The 17,512-nt window shown below is 45.6% G+C and overlaps 1 protein-coding gene across 8 annotated transcripts in view; it reads right to left on the bottom strand.

Moving 5' to 3' along the window:
* Nucleotides 1-17,512, bottom strand: part of HERC2 (E3 ubiquitin-protein ligase HERC2) — a 180,132-nt gene that overhangs the window by 131,690 nt on the left and 30,930 nt on the right. For all 8 annotated transcript variants that reach the window (XM_055073822.2, XM_055073825.2, XM_055073824.2 and 5 more), the window contains 5 exons: nucleotides 14,403-14,600; nucleotides 13,021-13,252; nucleotides 6,271-6,416; nucleotides 5,107-5,276; nucleotides 2,395-2,603 (listed from right to left, as the gene is read on the bottom strand). In XM_055073822.2, the coding sequence (XP_054929797.1) occupies nucleotides 2,395-2,603; nucleotides 5,107-5,276; nucleotides 6,271-6,416; nucleotides 13,021-13,252; nucleotides 14,403-14,600 (955 nt within the window). The remainder of the gene's footprint in view (nucleotides 1-2,394; nucleotides 2,604-5,106; nucleotides 5,277-6,270; nucleotides 6,417-13,020; nucleotides 13,253-14,402; nucleotides 14,601-17,512) is intronic.

The raw sequence follows: 17,512 nt of genomic DNA, 5'->3' as shown, positions 1-17,512 counted from the left end.
CGTACCGTCATTTTCAAGTGACACGGGTGGCTATATACTGTTCTCGATCTCGCACGCCTGGCGCCTTTTCTTGTTCACACGGGATCTAGTGGCCAGAAAACGTATACGATCGCAGTCTGCAGCAAGGAACAGCGTCGCGTATAGGTTATCATCTATTAAAAGAGTGTGCTACGCTTCCGATGGCACCACGTGCTGTGAAACAGGGGCCCTATAACACAACACTATTCCAATATGTTTTTATTCCAATCTCTTGATGTCAAATTTATGTAACCGCCGACGTAAGCATCAGGCGGTGACCCACAACATTGCCTGAACAGCCCAATCAAACACTCTCCTCGTTTATAGGAAGTCACTTTTGTTTGCTTTCAAAACTAATAACAATGCCTACATTGAGTGGTTTTTCTTATCTAATTGGCTGACAAGAGTTGAGGAGCACGCTCAAGTGGAGAGGGTTTAGATAGGGCCGATCCAGTGCACTGAAAATAGATCACCAGATGAAGAGGGAGCGGCCGATGTTTGCGATTGGTCCACTTTACTTAGCTTGCGGTGGCTTGTCTAAAATCACAGCGGCATGTAACGGAGAGTTAAAAATGCCGCTAAAACAGATCTTCAGCAAAGAAGAGTTGGCACAGCGATGTTGTATACGTGCCAAAAGGGCTCGATAATGTTATATGGCCAGCCAAAAAATTTTCTTATACCCAAATAAACCCATGCTCTCCGACAGGTGTGAGGGGCCAGTGCCTGAGCGATCAGCGGCAGTCATCTTCTATTCCTTTCGGAACGGGGCAATCTCCGGCTATACAGAAAAAAAAATCCAGTTTTGTTCGACATATTAATGCATCTTTAACACGTACAGGTCACTTTGATGCAATTAATTTTCGCAGTTTTGTGAAGTCGAGTGATAGAGAGGTGAAGTGGGTGCAGCCTGAAACCTTTTGACCAATAGAAGAGAGCTAATGGCAAAAAGGCGTTGAATGAGAAATAATTATTTTTCTTTTGTTTGGTAGAATCATGCATAATCAGAGTCGCGGTTTTCATGATGTCACATGACAGACAGGTGAAATGGGGGTGGTCCAGAAATGTTTTTGTATAATCGCAGGGCACTGATTGCATAAATGGAATAGAAAAGTTTGGAATAGATTTACGTTATAGTGCCCCAGATGGGCGAAGATGCTTATCACAATAGGATTCGCGGTGATAGCTGTGAATGTCGTGTGTGACGACCCTGGAGAAGATTTGCTGGTACCGAAACGAGAAACTGAGTGCGCACTGGTGTTTTCCCGTGAGACAAGCGGGCGAGCATTGCAGTGAAGCTGCCGCAGTGGGTCGCTATATACTGTTCTGCACATGCCTTGCGCATTTTCTTGTTTACATGGGATCTAGCGGCCGGAGTACGTATCATATGATCGCAGTTTAGCGACATACTGAACGTTGGTGCTGAAAAATTGTGTGTTTCGAGAATGTATGAACCGGTAAAAATTGAGTGTATCTCTTATTGGGCCATTTTTTGTGTTCTCCATTGCGAACGTTAGCACTGGGAAAATGTATGTCCAGGAACGTATCAACAAGGTTCTACTGTATAAAAAAAAAAAAAAATGGCACTTAGTGCATAATTAGTGCTTAGTGCTTAGTTCATAAAATGGCACTTAGTGCAGAATTAAATAAGATACATGGCACTAGTGAATCCCTGTACAGTACAGTTAAACAAGAAATAAGAAAATGGCAAAAGTGAAAGGTGAAGTCCAACTGAAATATGCAAGAAATTGCAATATACACTGGGGAAAATAAGATTACTGGTTTAAGATTTTAAATCACATGCTCGTTTCTACAGAGCGAAAGAATGTCAATTGGCTGGGATGTTTGGGTGAAACCGACACCTTCTTTGAATGGCCACACAACCAGCATGCGAGAATACGTGCTCGGACATTATAGATTTGCTAGAATGGACATGAACTCCATCACTGTGTCAAATACATGCTCCAAATCAGCATTCATGATGTGCCACGCGTTTAGTGGACTGGGAGTGGCACAACCACCAACGACAAGGTTGCTATAGCGTGCCTTGAATTGCGAGGGGAAGTCTGCAGCTTCGGTCGGCGTGGTGGCATGTGCGGCATGGAGGAAGAGAGGGAAGCACTCGGCGTGGCCTCATTTGGGACAGTCGCTCTGCCACAGCCACACAGTCACTGCTCGTGCACTGCCATTCTAGTACGATTTCAAAATTTTCGTGCCACTCCTGTCGAGCTCTTGAAAACGATTCATACAACAGGTCTAATCGATGAAGTCGACAAAATGAAAGGTGGACATTGATGAAGATTAATCATGTTGCGGGATACATAATCGATTAACTGGTTAGTAGTATATCTATAGTACCAATCCTACAACAGTACATACCAAGACTTGCAGAGGAGCCCGCCTGTTCCTCACGAGGGTACAGTTGGCCCAGCAGCAACCTCTGGAACCTCAGCAGAAGATCCAGTGATGGAGAACGCTCCTTTTGGTCAAGGTTCAGTTTCAGAGAGCACCCAGCCATTTGAGAGCCAGTGCTTGCATTCTCAGGAAAAAAGCTCTGCAGCTTTGCCATGGTCTGCACAGCAGTGTTCCTGTTCCACAAGCACCAAAATTGCAGATATCCCACGTGTTAAAGTGAAGAACACAAATGGAAAAGATCCCAAATTACATAATTCTGTTCTGTTACGTACTGATGAGTTGCTGTCGACTCCTGGAGACACCATGAATATATAAACATCAACGAGATCTGCTAACGCAAGTTCTGCTCAATGAGACTCTCCCCTGTGGTCTGAAGAATCCAATTTAATCATACAATGAATAATTACGTGTTGCAAAACAATTAGCCTCATTACTTTAGCATAAACAGAAAGGCTATGTCTTGTAGTACCTTTAAAGTAAAAATAACGTACACCTCATGAAACAGGTGCCCTAGATTCCTAAATAAAGAATATTGCAAATAGGAGCATTGTGGCTGCACATTGTCACCAGTATACCAGTTGAGCCCTCGGATCTCCCTTTGTGCAGGCATTATAAAGGTTAAGAGGAGCAACATACCGTATTTACCCGCGTATAACCCGCCCCTGCGTATAACCCGCACCCCTAACTTTGAACTCGGCGGAAAAAAAAAAAAAAAACTCGCGTATAACCCGCACGTTTACCTGAAAAAAAAAAATTAGCGCTAGAAAGATGCAACTCACACTCAGTGATCATTTCGTTTTCAGAACATTTATTCAAACGACCGCCACCACGTCACTGGTTATCCGATTCTTAATCGTCGCCGCTCTCACTACTGCCATCCGAGGCTTCATCGCCACTCTCAAAGACGTAGTCGTCCTCGGAACCATCCAAACTATTACTGATCGCACATTTTTTAAAGCTTTTCCGCACCAAATCGGCCGGTATCGCTTTGCACGCATCCACGATCCACTGGCACAGCAATGGAATATCAGGCCTTCGCACGCGTCCCGTCGGTGTGAGGGCGTAAATGCCGTCGGCCATCCACTGGGCATACAGCCGCTTCACGTGTGCCTTGAACGGCTTGTTCAGGCACACGTCGAGTGGCTGTAGCATGGACGTCATGCCGCCAGGTATTATGACGAGGTCGGTGCTGGTCTCGGCAAGGCGAGCCTTCACCGCATCAGTGCAGTGGCCTCTGAAGGAATCTAGTACGAGCATCGACCGGCGTGCCAGCAAGGCACCTGGCCTTCGCTCCCAGATTACTCGAAGCCAGTCACCGACTAGGCCACTGTTCATCCACGAATTTTCTTCCGCACGCACAACGATTCCTGGGGGCAGTGGAATGCTAGGTAGCGTCTTGCGTTTGAAAATGACATACGGGCGCAGTTTCGTGCCGTCAGCCAAAGCGCATAGCATGACTGTGCAGCGCAGCTTGGCATTTCCGCCGGTCAGCACGCTGACTGATTTGGAGCCCTTTTTTTCCATGGTCGTGTCCATCGGCATCTCAAAGTACACAGGTGTTTGATCAGCATTTCCCACCTGAGACAGCAAATAGCTGTGCTCCTTCCGAAGTGCGATCACATATCGTTGAAAGTTCAACAACTTTTCCTCGTAGGCTTCAGGAAGCCGCTGGCACATGGTTGTTCGCCGCCGCATAGAAAATCCATGTCTTCGCATGAAGCGCTGAAGCCATCCACGGCTTGCACGAAACTCACGTGGAATGTTCAATTCCCGGGCCAACTTCAGGGCTTCCATTTGCGCCATCTCAGTCGAAACAGCGTGGCCACGACTTCTCTGCTCCTCAATGAACTTCGCAAGCTGCGTCTCGAGGTGGGGGTACGCGCCAGTCTTCGGACCCCGAAACGCTCGCCTGTCCCGGTTCGTTGCTTCGAGACTCTCTTTTTTCTTCCTCCAGTCGCGAATGCATGACTCGTCGACGTCATGCTGTCTTGCAGCAGCTCTGTTGCCGATTTCTTCGGCAGCGGCTATAATCTTTAGCTTCTCTTTCGCTGTGAAACACTGCCGTCGAGTCGCACTCATGATGCCAAAACAAAGCAGGCAAACAGTGCAAACTGGGGTAAGTACACTAAACAGCGCCTAACGCGAGGCACAACAATGCTGGCCTTTCGTTGGCCCTTCATCGGCTTGACAAGCGTCGATGACGATGGGGATGGCGGACTACACGGGGAGGCCGCCGCACATTGCGGTGAAGCCGACCCCCCCCCCCCCCCTCCCAAGGAAAAAATTCGCAGATAACCCGCACCCCCACTTTTTAAACGCGTTTTTTCACATTTTGGTGCGGGTTATACGCGAATAAATACGGTAATTGTTATGAATACGAAAGCAATAAAAGCAAGTACCCGCCAGGTAAGTCTGCAAGTAAAGCTTGCAATACCGATGAGCGTACCGAAGACATGTACGAGTAAGCCAGAATAAAATGAGATCAGGTAGAAAACCTTTTACACATAACAACTTAAAAAAAGTTAAAATGTGATGTGGAACAGTGGCATAGCCACCCTGAAACATTCCTGCAAGATCTAGTGGATCTATGCTTCTATGGAATCGCCCACACTAACAATTTCTTTAAAAAGTGGATTAGTCTATGATAATGCTGTATATCATTGCATGGCATCTTACCTCAACAGCTGTTTGACAAGGTGCAGCAGTGGAATTGCAGCTGACGCATCTTCTGAAACCACCTGGCTCCTCTTTGTCTCTGATTCCAAAACCGCCTGGTCCGACATGAGCTGCTCTCCGCTGCTGGTCATCTCCTTGGAAAGCTGCCTGTCCGGCATGGTCTCCTTTTCCTGAAGGTAAAGGTGCCTGCTTTATAGACATTCCACAATTTTATGTGCATCACACAGGCTCACTAACACTCACTTAGTCACATCTTACTACAATAAATATAACATTTTGCTGCTGGTAGTTTTTTTTTTGGATGCAGTTCTCATGTATGGGCAGAATGCTAGACCCCACACATTATCAATAACTTCCAGCAAAGCAGAAAGATGTGCTGTTCACTCTAAGCACTGTAACTTAGATTACAATTACATTAACAGACTGGAGTACTATGCTAAGGAGCAGCATAAACCAAAGCATTAATTAATTACCCTGGCATCACATGAGCACAACATTACAGTGAAGCCTGTAATTTGGTCACGGCATATTACAGTTCACATGAACTATAGTGAAGCTTGTTTAAATAAAATTTGGTCAGTGCAAACCCCATTCCCCCCCCCACACAAAAAAAAACATATTTTGTGCACACTGTAGACTTAGAACATGCTGCGCATATTGCAGTGGACGTTGGGTATGCTAAACATGGATCAAACACTACTAACATCACAAAAACATGCCTACTTTCCTTCATTCCTGCTCCTGGCTTCTTCCTAACTCAAAGGTACTAAAAGAAAAATTATCTGCAGCATCCATAACTGCTTGAACAAGGGGGTCCCCTCTTTAACCTCCAGCTACACCATGCTCTCTGTTATATCCTTTTTTCCTAGAACAAATTATATCCCTATACAGTTCTGCACGATGCTGATAATCTTATGACCTGTGCCCTAACAAAATGGGAGGCCCATACCAACAAAGGTTGAGAAGTTCAGCAACACCTTAATGCAGTCGGGCCATGCTGGGCCAAGACTTATTAAGCAGGAAATGTTTCCTTGCTTTATTGTGCATGGCTTCAGAGGGAAAATCCACAATCCACTGACAGTCACACAGAATAATCCATGCAAAATTTACTACAATTGAGACTTTACTGATAATGTGAAGGCCTAGTTCCGAATACATACTAACCATTGCATCTTCAATGTCCTGAATTTCAACTTTTATTGCTGTCTGCAACGATGACTCCAGGCCACCATCTGCCATCAAACTCCCTACAAGCAAGTCTGTCATGAACCGTTTACCAGGGCTTAAGCCTGCTTCAGACCCTTGAGAACCTGGAGAGGAATGAGAGAAAAGCATTAAAACAATGTAGTCAATCATCAGGGCACTTTTTTCCAGGCCTTCGATAAAGTTCCTCATAGTAAACTCATTTTCAAACTTGAAACAATAGACATTTCACAAATACTTGTTTGGATTTCAGCCTACTTGAATAATCGCAAACAATGTGTTGATGTAGCGGGTCAACATTCGGGCTGTCTTCCGGTCACATCCAGTGTACCTCAGGGCAGCATGTTAGGCCCTTTGATCTTTATATTGTGTATTAATGGTATTGATGTTGTTTGCCCTGATGTAGAAATAATTGTTTGCTGATGATTGTGTTTTGTTTAAAGAAATTAGTTCCACTAATGATTAGAACAATATCAACACTAGTCTGGGCAATATACATCACTGGTGTGTAAAATGGGGAATGACCCTTAACACACCAGTCTCTCACCAAAAAAATCTACTGTCATATACCTACATATTAGGTTCTCCATTGCAAGTAGTAAGTTGATATATATATCTCGGTGTAACACTCACTTCAAGCCTGTCTTGGAATCTTCATATCGATAATGCTTGTTCATCTGCCTTCCGCAAGCTTTGTGTCTTTAAACATAAACTTAAAACTGCTCCCACTAATGTTAAGCTGCTCTGCTATACTGCTCTTGTGCGGCCAAGACTGGAATATGCGTGCATTATATGGTATCCTCATACTAAGTGCAACAGAAAGGCCGTAAGGTTTATTTTTAATTAATTTTCAGCATTAGACTCACCTTCTGATTTAATACAAGCAAATGGCATTTCCCTATTACAGGCATGAAGGCAATAATTTAGATTCGAATTTCTTTCCCAACTCTTGAAAAACAAACTAGGGCTAGATGTATCAACATATTTGTCACCTTTAACTAGTAGGCCCAACCAACACCACAATGAAAATGCCTTAACCCCATATTTTGCTCGCACAGACCTATTTAAGTTTTCTTATTTCCTGAGAACCATTAGTGAATGGAACTGCCTTATAAAAGCAAGTGATCACACTATAAAGTAACCTTTCTGAGTCTGCATTATTGTTGCTTTATTTTTTGTTGCCATTTCTTTTGCATTTGTAGCGACCACCCTGCTTGGACCGTGAGTCTGCAGCATTGTATAAATAATAATAATGAAAACAAATAGTAGACACAAAATTGTAGATGCTACGTGCCTTGTGTAAATAATTTTCCAGGCACAATACAAAGAACTGGTCCACTACCGCAATGCAGGCCCGCACAACCTGATGACCATAGGGGAAATGCACCTGACCTGTTGTGCATTCACATACAGTCAACAACTGACTTTTCAGGCACGACCGATTATGCGACCGCCTTCATGGAGGCAGCCGCATAATTACCTCATACTTAATTACCTCATAGTTACTCCGTACCCCATAGAGCCAATATATGAGGGACATTCCAAAAGTAAGTTTCATCATTTGCTTTCACATGGAAACTTTACTGCCAAAAAAAATACACCATGGCATCATGAACTATAACACCTTGCACTATTTTTGCACATACCGTAAAATACAGCAGAAGTGAGAACCACACTTTCACTGAAAATTGGGTTTAGATATGGGCGCTTGTCCAGTCGAAGCAGTAAAAACCAAGATGGCGGCCAACGAAAAACCTTGAGGTAGGCCTACGGAGGCTATGGAATCGAAGAAAGCATTTATTTTCAAATAGTAAAGGATGGAATACACTAACGCCTACTCGAACGACTCTTCCAAGTTGGTGTAGAATAGAAGGTCAATGCATTCATTGCTGACACTTGCACGACTTGAACAGACCTGTGAAGCGTGCACGCTTTATCAAGATGTGTCTCACAAAAGCTCTGTAACCACTGGGTTCTCTTCCAAGCACTGTTCGTTGTCACTCTGCATTATCTTCACCCCCATCACTTTCCCTTTCCACCGCAATGAAGCAAATATCCCCGTCATCGCCCTTAGTGGTCTCATAGCGACCGCAGTGGGGTCAATATTTTGTCTGATGCTGGCGCTTTCGAGGGGGTGGGTGCTTAACATATAATTTTCAGAATCCTGTAGTTTTGGAAATGTTAATACTGCGCACTTGTGTAAAACTGGGCACTTCTGCTGTATTTTATGGTAGTCGCCACCGACATTCAGACATCTGTCATGGTGTGCAATCAGTCTGAAGAAACCACTCTGGTAAAACTTGGTGCCCGGTGATGCAAGGAATTGTTGCACAGCCTGCTCCACCTCAGCAGTGTTTTGGAAGTGATGTCCCGAGATTGTGGCTTTCAACGCAGGGAACAGGTGCCCATTTATAATGGATAACAACATGCACTTCCATTGGGGACCATGTTGTCAGCACACATCTTTCTGCCATCATGATTTGTACTCTATTAACCTTGGGCACGCCAGTCTGCTGCTACTCTCTTCTCAGGCACTCTGCAAGTGCGTCATTCCACCTACGCTGACGCTTCTTCCGTTGTTGAACCAGTAACAGGCGTGAATTCTTATGGCGATTGTTTGTTTCACCTGGTGTACCACCTTCTCTTTAAAAAAAAACGACGAAACTTACTTCAGAACATCTGAAATTTCGAATGCTGAAACCCTTTGTTGTCCGATTTTCCGGACTTTTTGCCGTGACTGCAAGTCCAAAGCGGCATTATATGAAGCCACCACAGCCGTCATTTTCATTAACTCGCAACCTCGAACCAGCGCTCTCGCACACTGATCTGCTAGAAGTCATAGCTACTACTTCTACAACGCTAGGCCTACTGCTTTGACATTGGCTGCCAATTAAGGTTCCTGTTGTTTGGTGCCATGTTTTACATTGAAAGAACTTGCCGCTTTAAGCAATGACATGGACTTCGCTCTCGTCATCCTCACTGATGGCTTCGAAACGTAGAAAGCAAGCCAAAGGTCAAACGTGGCATAATGACGATTCCCAAAAGTCAGCTTCGCCGCAATACAAAAGTGTTTCGCGGTGAAGCATACCAAGCGTAATAAGTGGCCACTGTTGCGAAACACAGTATGCATTAATTATATGTGCGTGCACTCGCAGTCTAATGTTCCAGTACGAGCACCGATACACATAATATGTATACTGGAAGGGCTTCAGTGCTATTTCGGACGCGTCTGGCGATTTGAGTTCTTCGGGGCAGTAAAAGGCATGCATTCATCTTTTCAGACTGCCCGATTTTTTGGACGTTCTCAAGGCCTGGAACCTAAGGAGTACGAAAAATCAGACGTTGATTTTGTAGGCTCTCAAGGCAGTGTTGTGCATTTCTGCTGTAACATTTCAGAACAGTGTGATGAGCTGTCCACTACAATGGCATATGCATGCACAGGTACGAGTGGTCCAATGCACACATCTGCTGCTGTATCAAATCGTGCATCAGCATATGCTAAAACCTCTGCCCAGAACTGCAGTTTGCATGATAATTTGCCTCTCATTAATTCAACCATTGCAGGACCTCAAGATCTGGTCGATTAGTTAAAGGGTCAAATTAATAAGCAACACCAAAATAAATAAAGTTTATATCTTTTTATTTATTTATTTATTTATTCATTTATTTATTTACTTATTTTGCTTGGAGTGGTCTGTGATGTCTTTTCACTTCTTGCTCTTGAAGCACGGCTTGACCACCATGTGGTGAGAAGTGCTGACATGTTTAAAAGCTGCCTTAGTGTTGGACTGAAACGACAAGTAAAACTCCGCAGCGTTGAGCCAAGGCTCAATTTCGGCTGCACTCGACGGCTCCAGTGGGGCGCTGTTGGCAATTTCATCTGGTTCACTCTCATCACTGCAGTCTGCAAAAGCTCTAAAAAATAAAAATAAGACAGCCTCATGCTGAGGTAAAGCAGGAGTGCTGTCTGCTCAATTTTAAAGCGAAGCTTGTTCTGCCTCTTCCTTTGACTTTTCCACGGCTGCTGCTGTAGCAGTCGGCTGCCTTGCACGCTGCGTCAAGGAGTGGTTCAGAGCATGTATATACATGGAAGGAGTGTGGCAGAGAGGAAAGGCGAAGCGAGAAACCTGTTTGGACTGTTCCATCGTGTTGCATGTGCACAATGCTCTCTGCACCTGCTTGGGCATCGCCACATTAGCCTCCTGACAACTCTAATTATCTACAACTTCCCGCAAAAGCATTGCAGAAACTGCAGCGCTTGCCTTTCTACTAAATTACAAGTCCAGAGAGGAGTTAGATAGTATGGTAGAGAGGAGGAGGAAGAGGAGGCATAGAATGGGTGGAACTGACACAATCGTGAAACGAGTGAATAATGAATAGCCTTGCCACTCTTTGCTCCCAGTTCCAATACAAAAGGGGGGGGGGGGAGATGACGTGAGAAGGCAAGGAAATGCTACTACTATAGTCCCAAGAGCGGTTGCAGGCAAACTGAAGGTACGGTGCGGTACGTTTCACCTATTTCTGAAAAATAAACATCATGCAAGTTTGTCAAGTGGACAACTGATGCAGGGTGTTGCAAAACCACATTAAACCACCATACGGTCTAGGTGACACTCTGCAGAAGCTGTCGTATGTCAAATCAACAGTTCTGTGCCCACTGCAGTAGTTTTGTGGCTATAGCATTGCTTGAGGTCATGGGTTCGATCCCAACTGCGGCAGCTGCATGTCGACGGAAGCGAAATGCAAAAGCGCTAGTGCACTTACATTTAAGTGCACATTAAAGAACAACAGTGTGTCAAAATTAATCCAGAGTCCGTCACTACGGTGAGCCTCACAATCGATTGTGGTTTTTGCACGTACAGCCCCATAACTCAATTAATGTTTCGATCTTCTGCCAGGATGCGATGTTCCATGTGAGGCAATAATAATGCTCAACCACCTCTGAGATTATGAACAATGGCACACAACAACGCCTCAAGCAAACACGTCTCCCTGTGTGTTCTGTGTGCTATGCAGACAAACAGCAGTGGTGCATGCAAGATAGTGTTTAACATCAACTCACCACGCTAATATTGGACTAAATGCTGAATAAATTAAACAGTCGCTATCAACATCACCGCTAATTATCATCCATCAAAGCCAACAGCATAGAAAGCGTCGCTTACATCGACTCCCATAGTGCGTGGGATCTGCACATTTTTTTTTTTTGTCTGTTCAAGCTTTTAGTAATTGCAGCACTCACGAGGGGGTCCCGATGGGGACTGAATTAAACGATGCAACATACTTTCGTGTTAGAGCTAAATGAGTTTTCCTGCCATAGCAATGTATTATAATGTAACAGTTGTAATGTAGCAATGGTTTGTAAATATAACCCAAAGTTTCCAGTGCATTCGAATTTGGAAAAACGTTGAATTAAGCAAAGTGGCATTAACAGGTTTTTACTATAATTGTAACATTATTACACTCGCACCTCGCTATAATGAAACGGGATATAATGGATGTAACAAAGTAAATAAATTTCCCCTTGAAGTCCTCATAGAGATCTATATATTTAAAACCACATTTTCACGAAGCGAAATTGTATTGCAAATGAACATAACGAACTAGCTTCATCTTTGAAACAAAAAAAATACCCGACCGTTGCGCACCAAATGCATCACTTTCCGCGGGGTTCGGCACTCGTTCGCTGTGGCAGTTCAAAACTCCTGCGTCCCCATGTCGAATAAGTCATCGAGTAACACTGGTCTTTTTCACCACCTCGTGTACCTACACACCTGCGCATAAGCATTAGCTTACTATCACGCTTCTCCACTGACCTCTCTCTCTTGCACGTGCCTGGCTGCGCGAGTCGCGCCACACCGTGAGCCTACGCCGGAGCGAGACCGGAGCGAGAGATCAGTGCATTCACTTCTGCGTGCTGTGCAGGCAGGTGCGGCGGTGCGTGGCCTCTGAGATCTCCCCAGCTCAATTTCGAAGGTCGCACGCAAGTCACACCACGCTGCACGGCTGCACACAGCAGTGCGAAAATTTGTGCATTCACTTCTCTCTTTTTCTACAGTGCGCCGCGCAGGCAGCAACAGTTAGGCCTGGCCTCAGGGACATCCAGGCACAATCTTGGAGGTCACGCCCAGGCCGTGCCTTCACTTCTCCCCCTCTCTGCGAAGAGCTGCACAGGCTAGCAGCTGGGCGTGGCCTCAGAATTCGCACTGGCATCAGTGTGATCTCGGAGGCCACGAGCTGGCCGAGCCAAGTCGGTGTGGCGAAGTCCACTTGCCTCCTCAATCGCACAATGAAGCGCGACGAACCAAGTGGAAAGCAAGGGCGAAAGACCATCACAATGGAACGGGAGAAAGCTATCTAAAGGCTACTGCATCAGGAGCTAAGTCGCGTGTTGCACACGCCGAAGATTCTTTTGTTCTTTCATTCAAATTTCACCGCATGTGTGGCCGTGTATCAGTTCCGCGGGCTGCAAAGCTACCTTGTCATTTCCGTGTTTACAATTGTGCACCCCATTGGGCATATATTGAAATAAATGGTAATAATGGATATAATGAAGGAACGACTATAACAAAGTAGTTTTGGCTGCCCCTTCAACTTGGTTAAACGAGGTTCGAGTGTAATTGTGATATTATCTGGATCATCAAAAGCTCCTCATCAAGCTATATCTTTGTGTAAATATGGCACTACATGAGCTCAATGGAGGTGACCCACCGGTGCTGCTGAGCAACAGCAGAGAGAGTGCTCGTGCCCGCTCGTCAGCAGTCGGAAGGAGGAAGCTCCATCCAGCCTGCAGGGCCTGCTGAGCTGCCCGCTGCACAGTGGGGAGGATGTTGGCCCCACTGGCCAGGGTCACCACCCGCTGCTTGAGGGAGGACAGCAGGCGGGACTCCGGCACAAGGCCCAGGCGGTCAGCACCCACTCTGTTTGTGAGGGCTGCCTGAATCTGGAGGACAAATCATGGTGTGCAAGCACTGAGGTATATAATCACAGCACTTTGACCTCAAGCTTCCAGACATTGTTAAAAAGTGTGCTAGTGTTTGTGTAAAAATTGCGTGAACTGCTGGCACCAACAACGAGGTTTTGCTGGAGAAAACTAAGGGCCAAGGAACATTCTGTGGGAAATAATGAGAGCTTCATGAAGCTGATTCTCCAACAAGAAATTGCAAACCAGGCAAGAGAAAAATAGGCAGATCTTGTTACCAGGAATGGCCTGCATGAATGCCTTCACTTTCACTTGACATACTGACATTTTGCCTGTGAATTTAAAGCTAATTAGAGCTTGACCTCAGCTATATCTTAGGTTAAAGGCGCAATAACTTGCACACAATTTCTGAGCAACAACAAGTGATGGCAACGAGCAACAAGTTTCGCCGTCACTTCTTGCATTGCCGATTTTTGGTCAACGAGAAAAGTTCTCTTGTCACCCGGAAGTCTACGCTGTGACTTCCACCGGTTACTATGCGAGTTCACAACATGGTAGCAACCAGACTAATCTGAATCTGAATTCACTCTTTTTACTTACTCTTTGCTGTGAATAAATGGTAAAATCAGCCATCGCTTCGTCTCATCTCTCATAGAAGACAAAGTATAGGCAATGCTTTGAGGCTATTATTGAGATAACTTATTTAGTTTGATGCTATTAAGCCTGCGATGCCACCGAGAGCCACGAAAGTATATAGATTTCTGCCTACGAGAGGTCACCACAGCATTTTTACTGGCGATGACCACATATTAAAACCAGATCTAATAAATATTGGTTAAAACATCTGTCCTGTGGCACATATGAAGTTGTTTTATGGGTGCACAATTGTATTTATTCAGATAAAAATATTTTTTTTTTTCAGGATGTCGCGACCATGTGGTTGCCTCACACCGCGACGTGACAGGGTCTCTGTCACGTTGCTTGGATATCGAGTGCATATGGTTGCCACTTAAAGAACAGGACATATTGCGACATTATACGTGCTTTCTAGAAAATACAGAAAGAAAATATAAATAATAGTTTTAAAGAAGCCACAGCTGTAGTAAATATAACGTGAAACTTAACAAAAGCTTCACAATTTTCTCCAAATGTGATCCAAGAAGTATCGTACCTGAAGCCTGAGAAGGTTCAGTGCAGCAGTGGCAATGCACTCTTTCTCTTGTGGAGGAGGCGGCCAGGCAACATCAGTCCCCTCGCATGCCCAAGTCAGAAGTTCATCGATGTGTTCTATTGTCGAAGCGCACACGTCCACTACAAAAGGCTCTCTCAACCTAAGAGAACCCTGGTCTACAGCAGTCCACACAAACATCTGTTCAAATGAATACAGAGAAAAGAAACAACATGAAAACAAGGTGCTGATTAACATTACCGCCTTGATCGCAAAGGTTCTGTGCCTATTAACATTAGAAAAACTATAGCATCTGTTGTGCTTGCAAATGCTACAGCATCAAAGTACTATTGCGACAAGGTGGTCGTGTGCCACAGGTAAATCTTACATGAGATGTCACATGCTTTCCCTTGTGACTCTACTTCTGTAAAGCAGTGAATGTGAGAACTGTGCCTTTAAGAAATTTAGTTGTATGCACGATATTTTTCAAAGTTATTTTCTACAATGCTGGTCTGGCAAAAGGTAATAATAAATTTTTTTGCTCATAATATTCTGCTACATGTTCACTGCCACACTTAAGCACACAGTGCTTGTGGGTGGGCAGGCAGCAACCTGACCAAACAACGGGCAACAATAATAAATTTCACTCAAGGACACTATGCAATCATAGAAGATATATACATCAAAATGGGGAAAAAGAGAGAGAGAGAGAGAGAGAGAGGAGAGAGAAAGGATGATGTTGATATTGACACATCAAAAAGTCAATTAGAAACTAGGGGTGGGCAAATACTCGAATGTCACCAAAACGAATAGTGAACGTTCTAAATAATTTGATTTCCGAATTGGATACCTACTACATTAGATCTTTCGAATATTCGGTATAAAGTGACACCTCGTTACTACGAACACCACATTAACAAACTTTTCAGATTAATGAACTTTTCAGAAATCCCCTGCTCTTATAGTTTCAATGTACAGTCGCCGACTGATTTTTCGGACTCCAAAAATTCGGACATGCTCGATTATTCCGTCTGCTTCGAGGCACCGCCATTCTCCCCATAGACCATTATGTATAACAACTGCAGAAAGTTCGGACACCTTACAACCTCCCGTCTGATTTTTCGGACACTCCTTGAGCCAACTCGATCGAGAGCATCATGCACCGACTCTGACTGGTGCATAGTTTGACTTGCTGAACACCATTTTTGTTTTGAACGGAGCCTCCTTACTGCCCCACGAAGCGGCGCTACTGGAAATCCCCACTCATCATCATTGTTTCTGCCTGGTTTGATAGAGTTACTACAGCAGTTCCGGTCTCAGCTTAGTAAGCCATGTCAAGACAATCCAGCAGCTGATTTGTTTGTTTTTTCGTGCACGACACTGCGAGTAGGCCACGTTTTTTGTTTGTGCGACTGGTGTCGGCGTGACGGCGTGGTGGTGTTTGCTTTATGTGCTGTGTAAAGGTTGCAGTGATCCCAACGCGGCATACGGAAACATCGCATCAAGTGTCTAATGGCACCGACAGAGCCCGCACAGACTGTGCTGGGGCATGCCAGCAAGCGGGTTCCGGGAGGCCTAGGATTTGTCGCCTTCCGATGTGCTCCCTACTGACGCCGAAAATGTTCTGCGGAGACCTGCGCAGCGGTTGCATTGTGATTCCGGACACCGTCTCATTTGACAGTTTCACAGCTGCTGACACTGCTGTACTGTGCGTCAGGTTTCTGCTGCACCGCCGGACGATGACTCTGAGTCGGAAGATGACGCACCATGTGCTACACTGCCGTCGCATGCAGACCATGTATAAGCAGTGACTGTGCTTTGTGGGATTCTCACACCCGCTCTTGGGACAAAGGAACGACAACACAGTAGTGCAAGTGGGGCTAGATCCGGAGCTCGCCTTCAGCCCTAGCCGCACGTAGAGTGGAACCCCCACATTTGGCGCCCCACGTTGGGCGCCAGATGTGGGATTCTCACACCCGCTCTTGGGACAAAGGAACGACAACACAGTAGTGCAAACAATCACAAGGGCATTTATTGCACCTTTCAAATATCAATGCCTGTTAGCCGAGTTGCTATCCACAAAACATGCCGATGGGCGCGCGACAAATCTAGAAGGCCGACTCACCGCGACCGGATAGTGAGCGAATATGTTCGCCCCATGCTGGATCCCAACGCCTGGTCGTTCGCGCGTACGGTCACGCGAACAGTGGCGCGTTCGAAGGCAGGCCACGCGAGGCGGTCTCGCAGAAGCATGGGTCGGCGCGCGTGCGGGACGTCCGCGGCACTTGCCGATCCGCCGCCAAAGAGCCAGCATGTTCTCCCCTGCGCCCCTAAGTAACCCCGCCGTGAGGCGACGTTAGCAGCGCAACACTCGCGCCATCTCTCGTACTGCGCCTCAACCAGACCGACTGCCGCGGGCGTCACGCAAGCCACGCGGCGAAGCGGGATTGCAGGAGATGGAAGCTACGCGAGAAAACAACATATCAGGGGACGCGTGAGAGTCACGCATCCCCACAGCTTTCAGCCGCCTATAGTGACCGTACGACCCTCTCTGAGATTCAGGCTTATCTGATTGCGCATAAACAGAACAGCGTGCAATGGCGCATTCACGATTTATTCAAGCCTACTGCCGAGCCCGAATAAGTGCGTCGAAATAAAGGATTTCATTCTTTTTTTTTTTTCTTAATCTGCTTTTTCGGACGCCTGTTTATTCGGACATTTCCGCAGTCCCCGTGAGGTCCGAATAAATGGTTGGCGACTGTAAACATGTTTCAGTACTATGAACTTCAGAATATCGAACTTCTCTCACAATAATGATCGTTGTTCAGTATCCCTGCGTCAATACTATGCGCTAATATGCCAAAACCTGGGGATTCTTAGATTTCCATGCATCCTTTATGCAGCCAAATAGTAGGCTAGCACACGACAAGGCGCTGAAAGTGGACATCGTGGTGGCGCATAGGTTCGGAAAACCTGAGACGGTGCCCGAGAAAAAAGAATGCGGGTGTGCGGAGGCGACGACGCATCAGGTTTTGCGAGCGAATGCTTCTCCCAGGAGAGTGTCGCCTAGCAATGGAGGTGTGTCTCTTCCTTCTTTTACCCTTCTTTCTGCG

Source organism: Dermacentor andersoni, chromosome 4, assembly GCF_023375885.2.
Source record: "Dermacentor andersoni chromosome 4, qqDerAnde1_hic_scaffold, whole genome shotgun sequence".
Lineage (NCBI taxonomy): Eukaryota > Metazoa > Arthropoda > Arachnida > Ixodida > Ixodidae > Dermacentor > Dermacentor andersoni.
The sequence above is the reverse complement of the archived record's forward strand: the minus strand, read 5'-3'. Positions and strand labels throughout refer to the sequence as shown.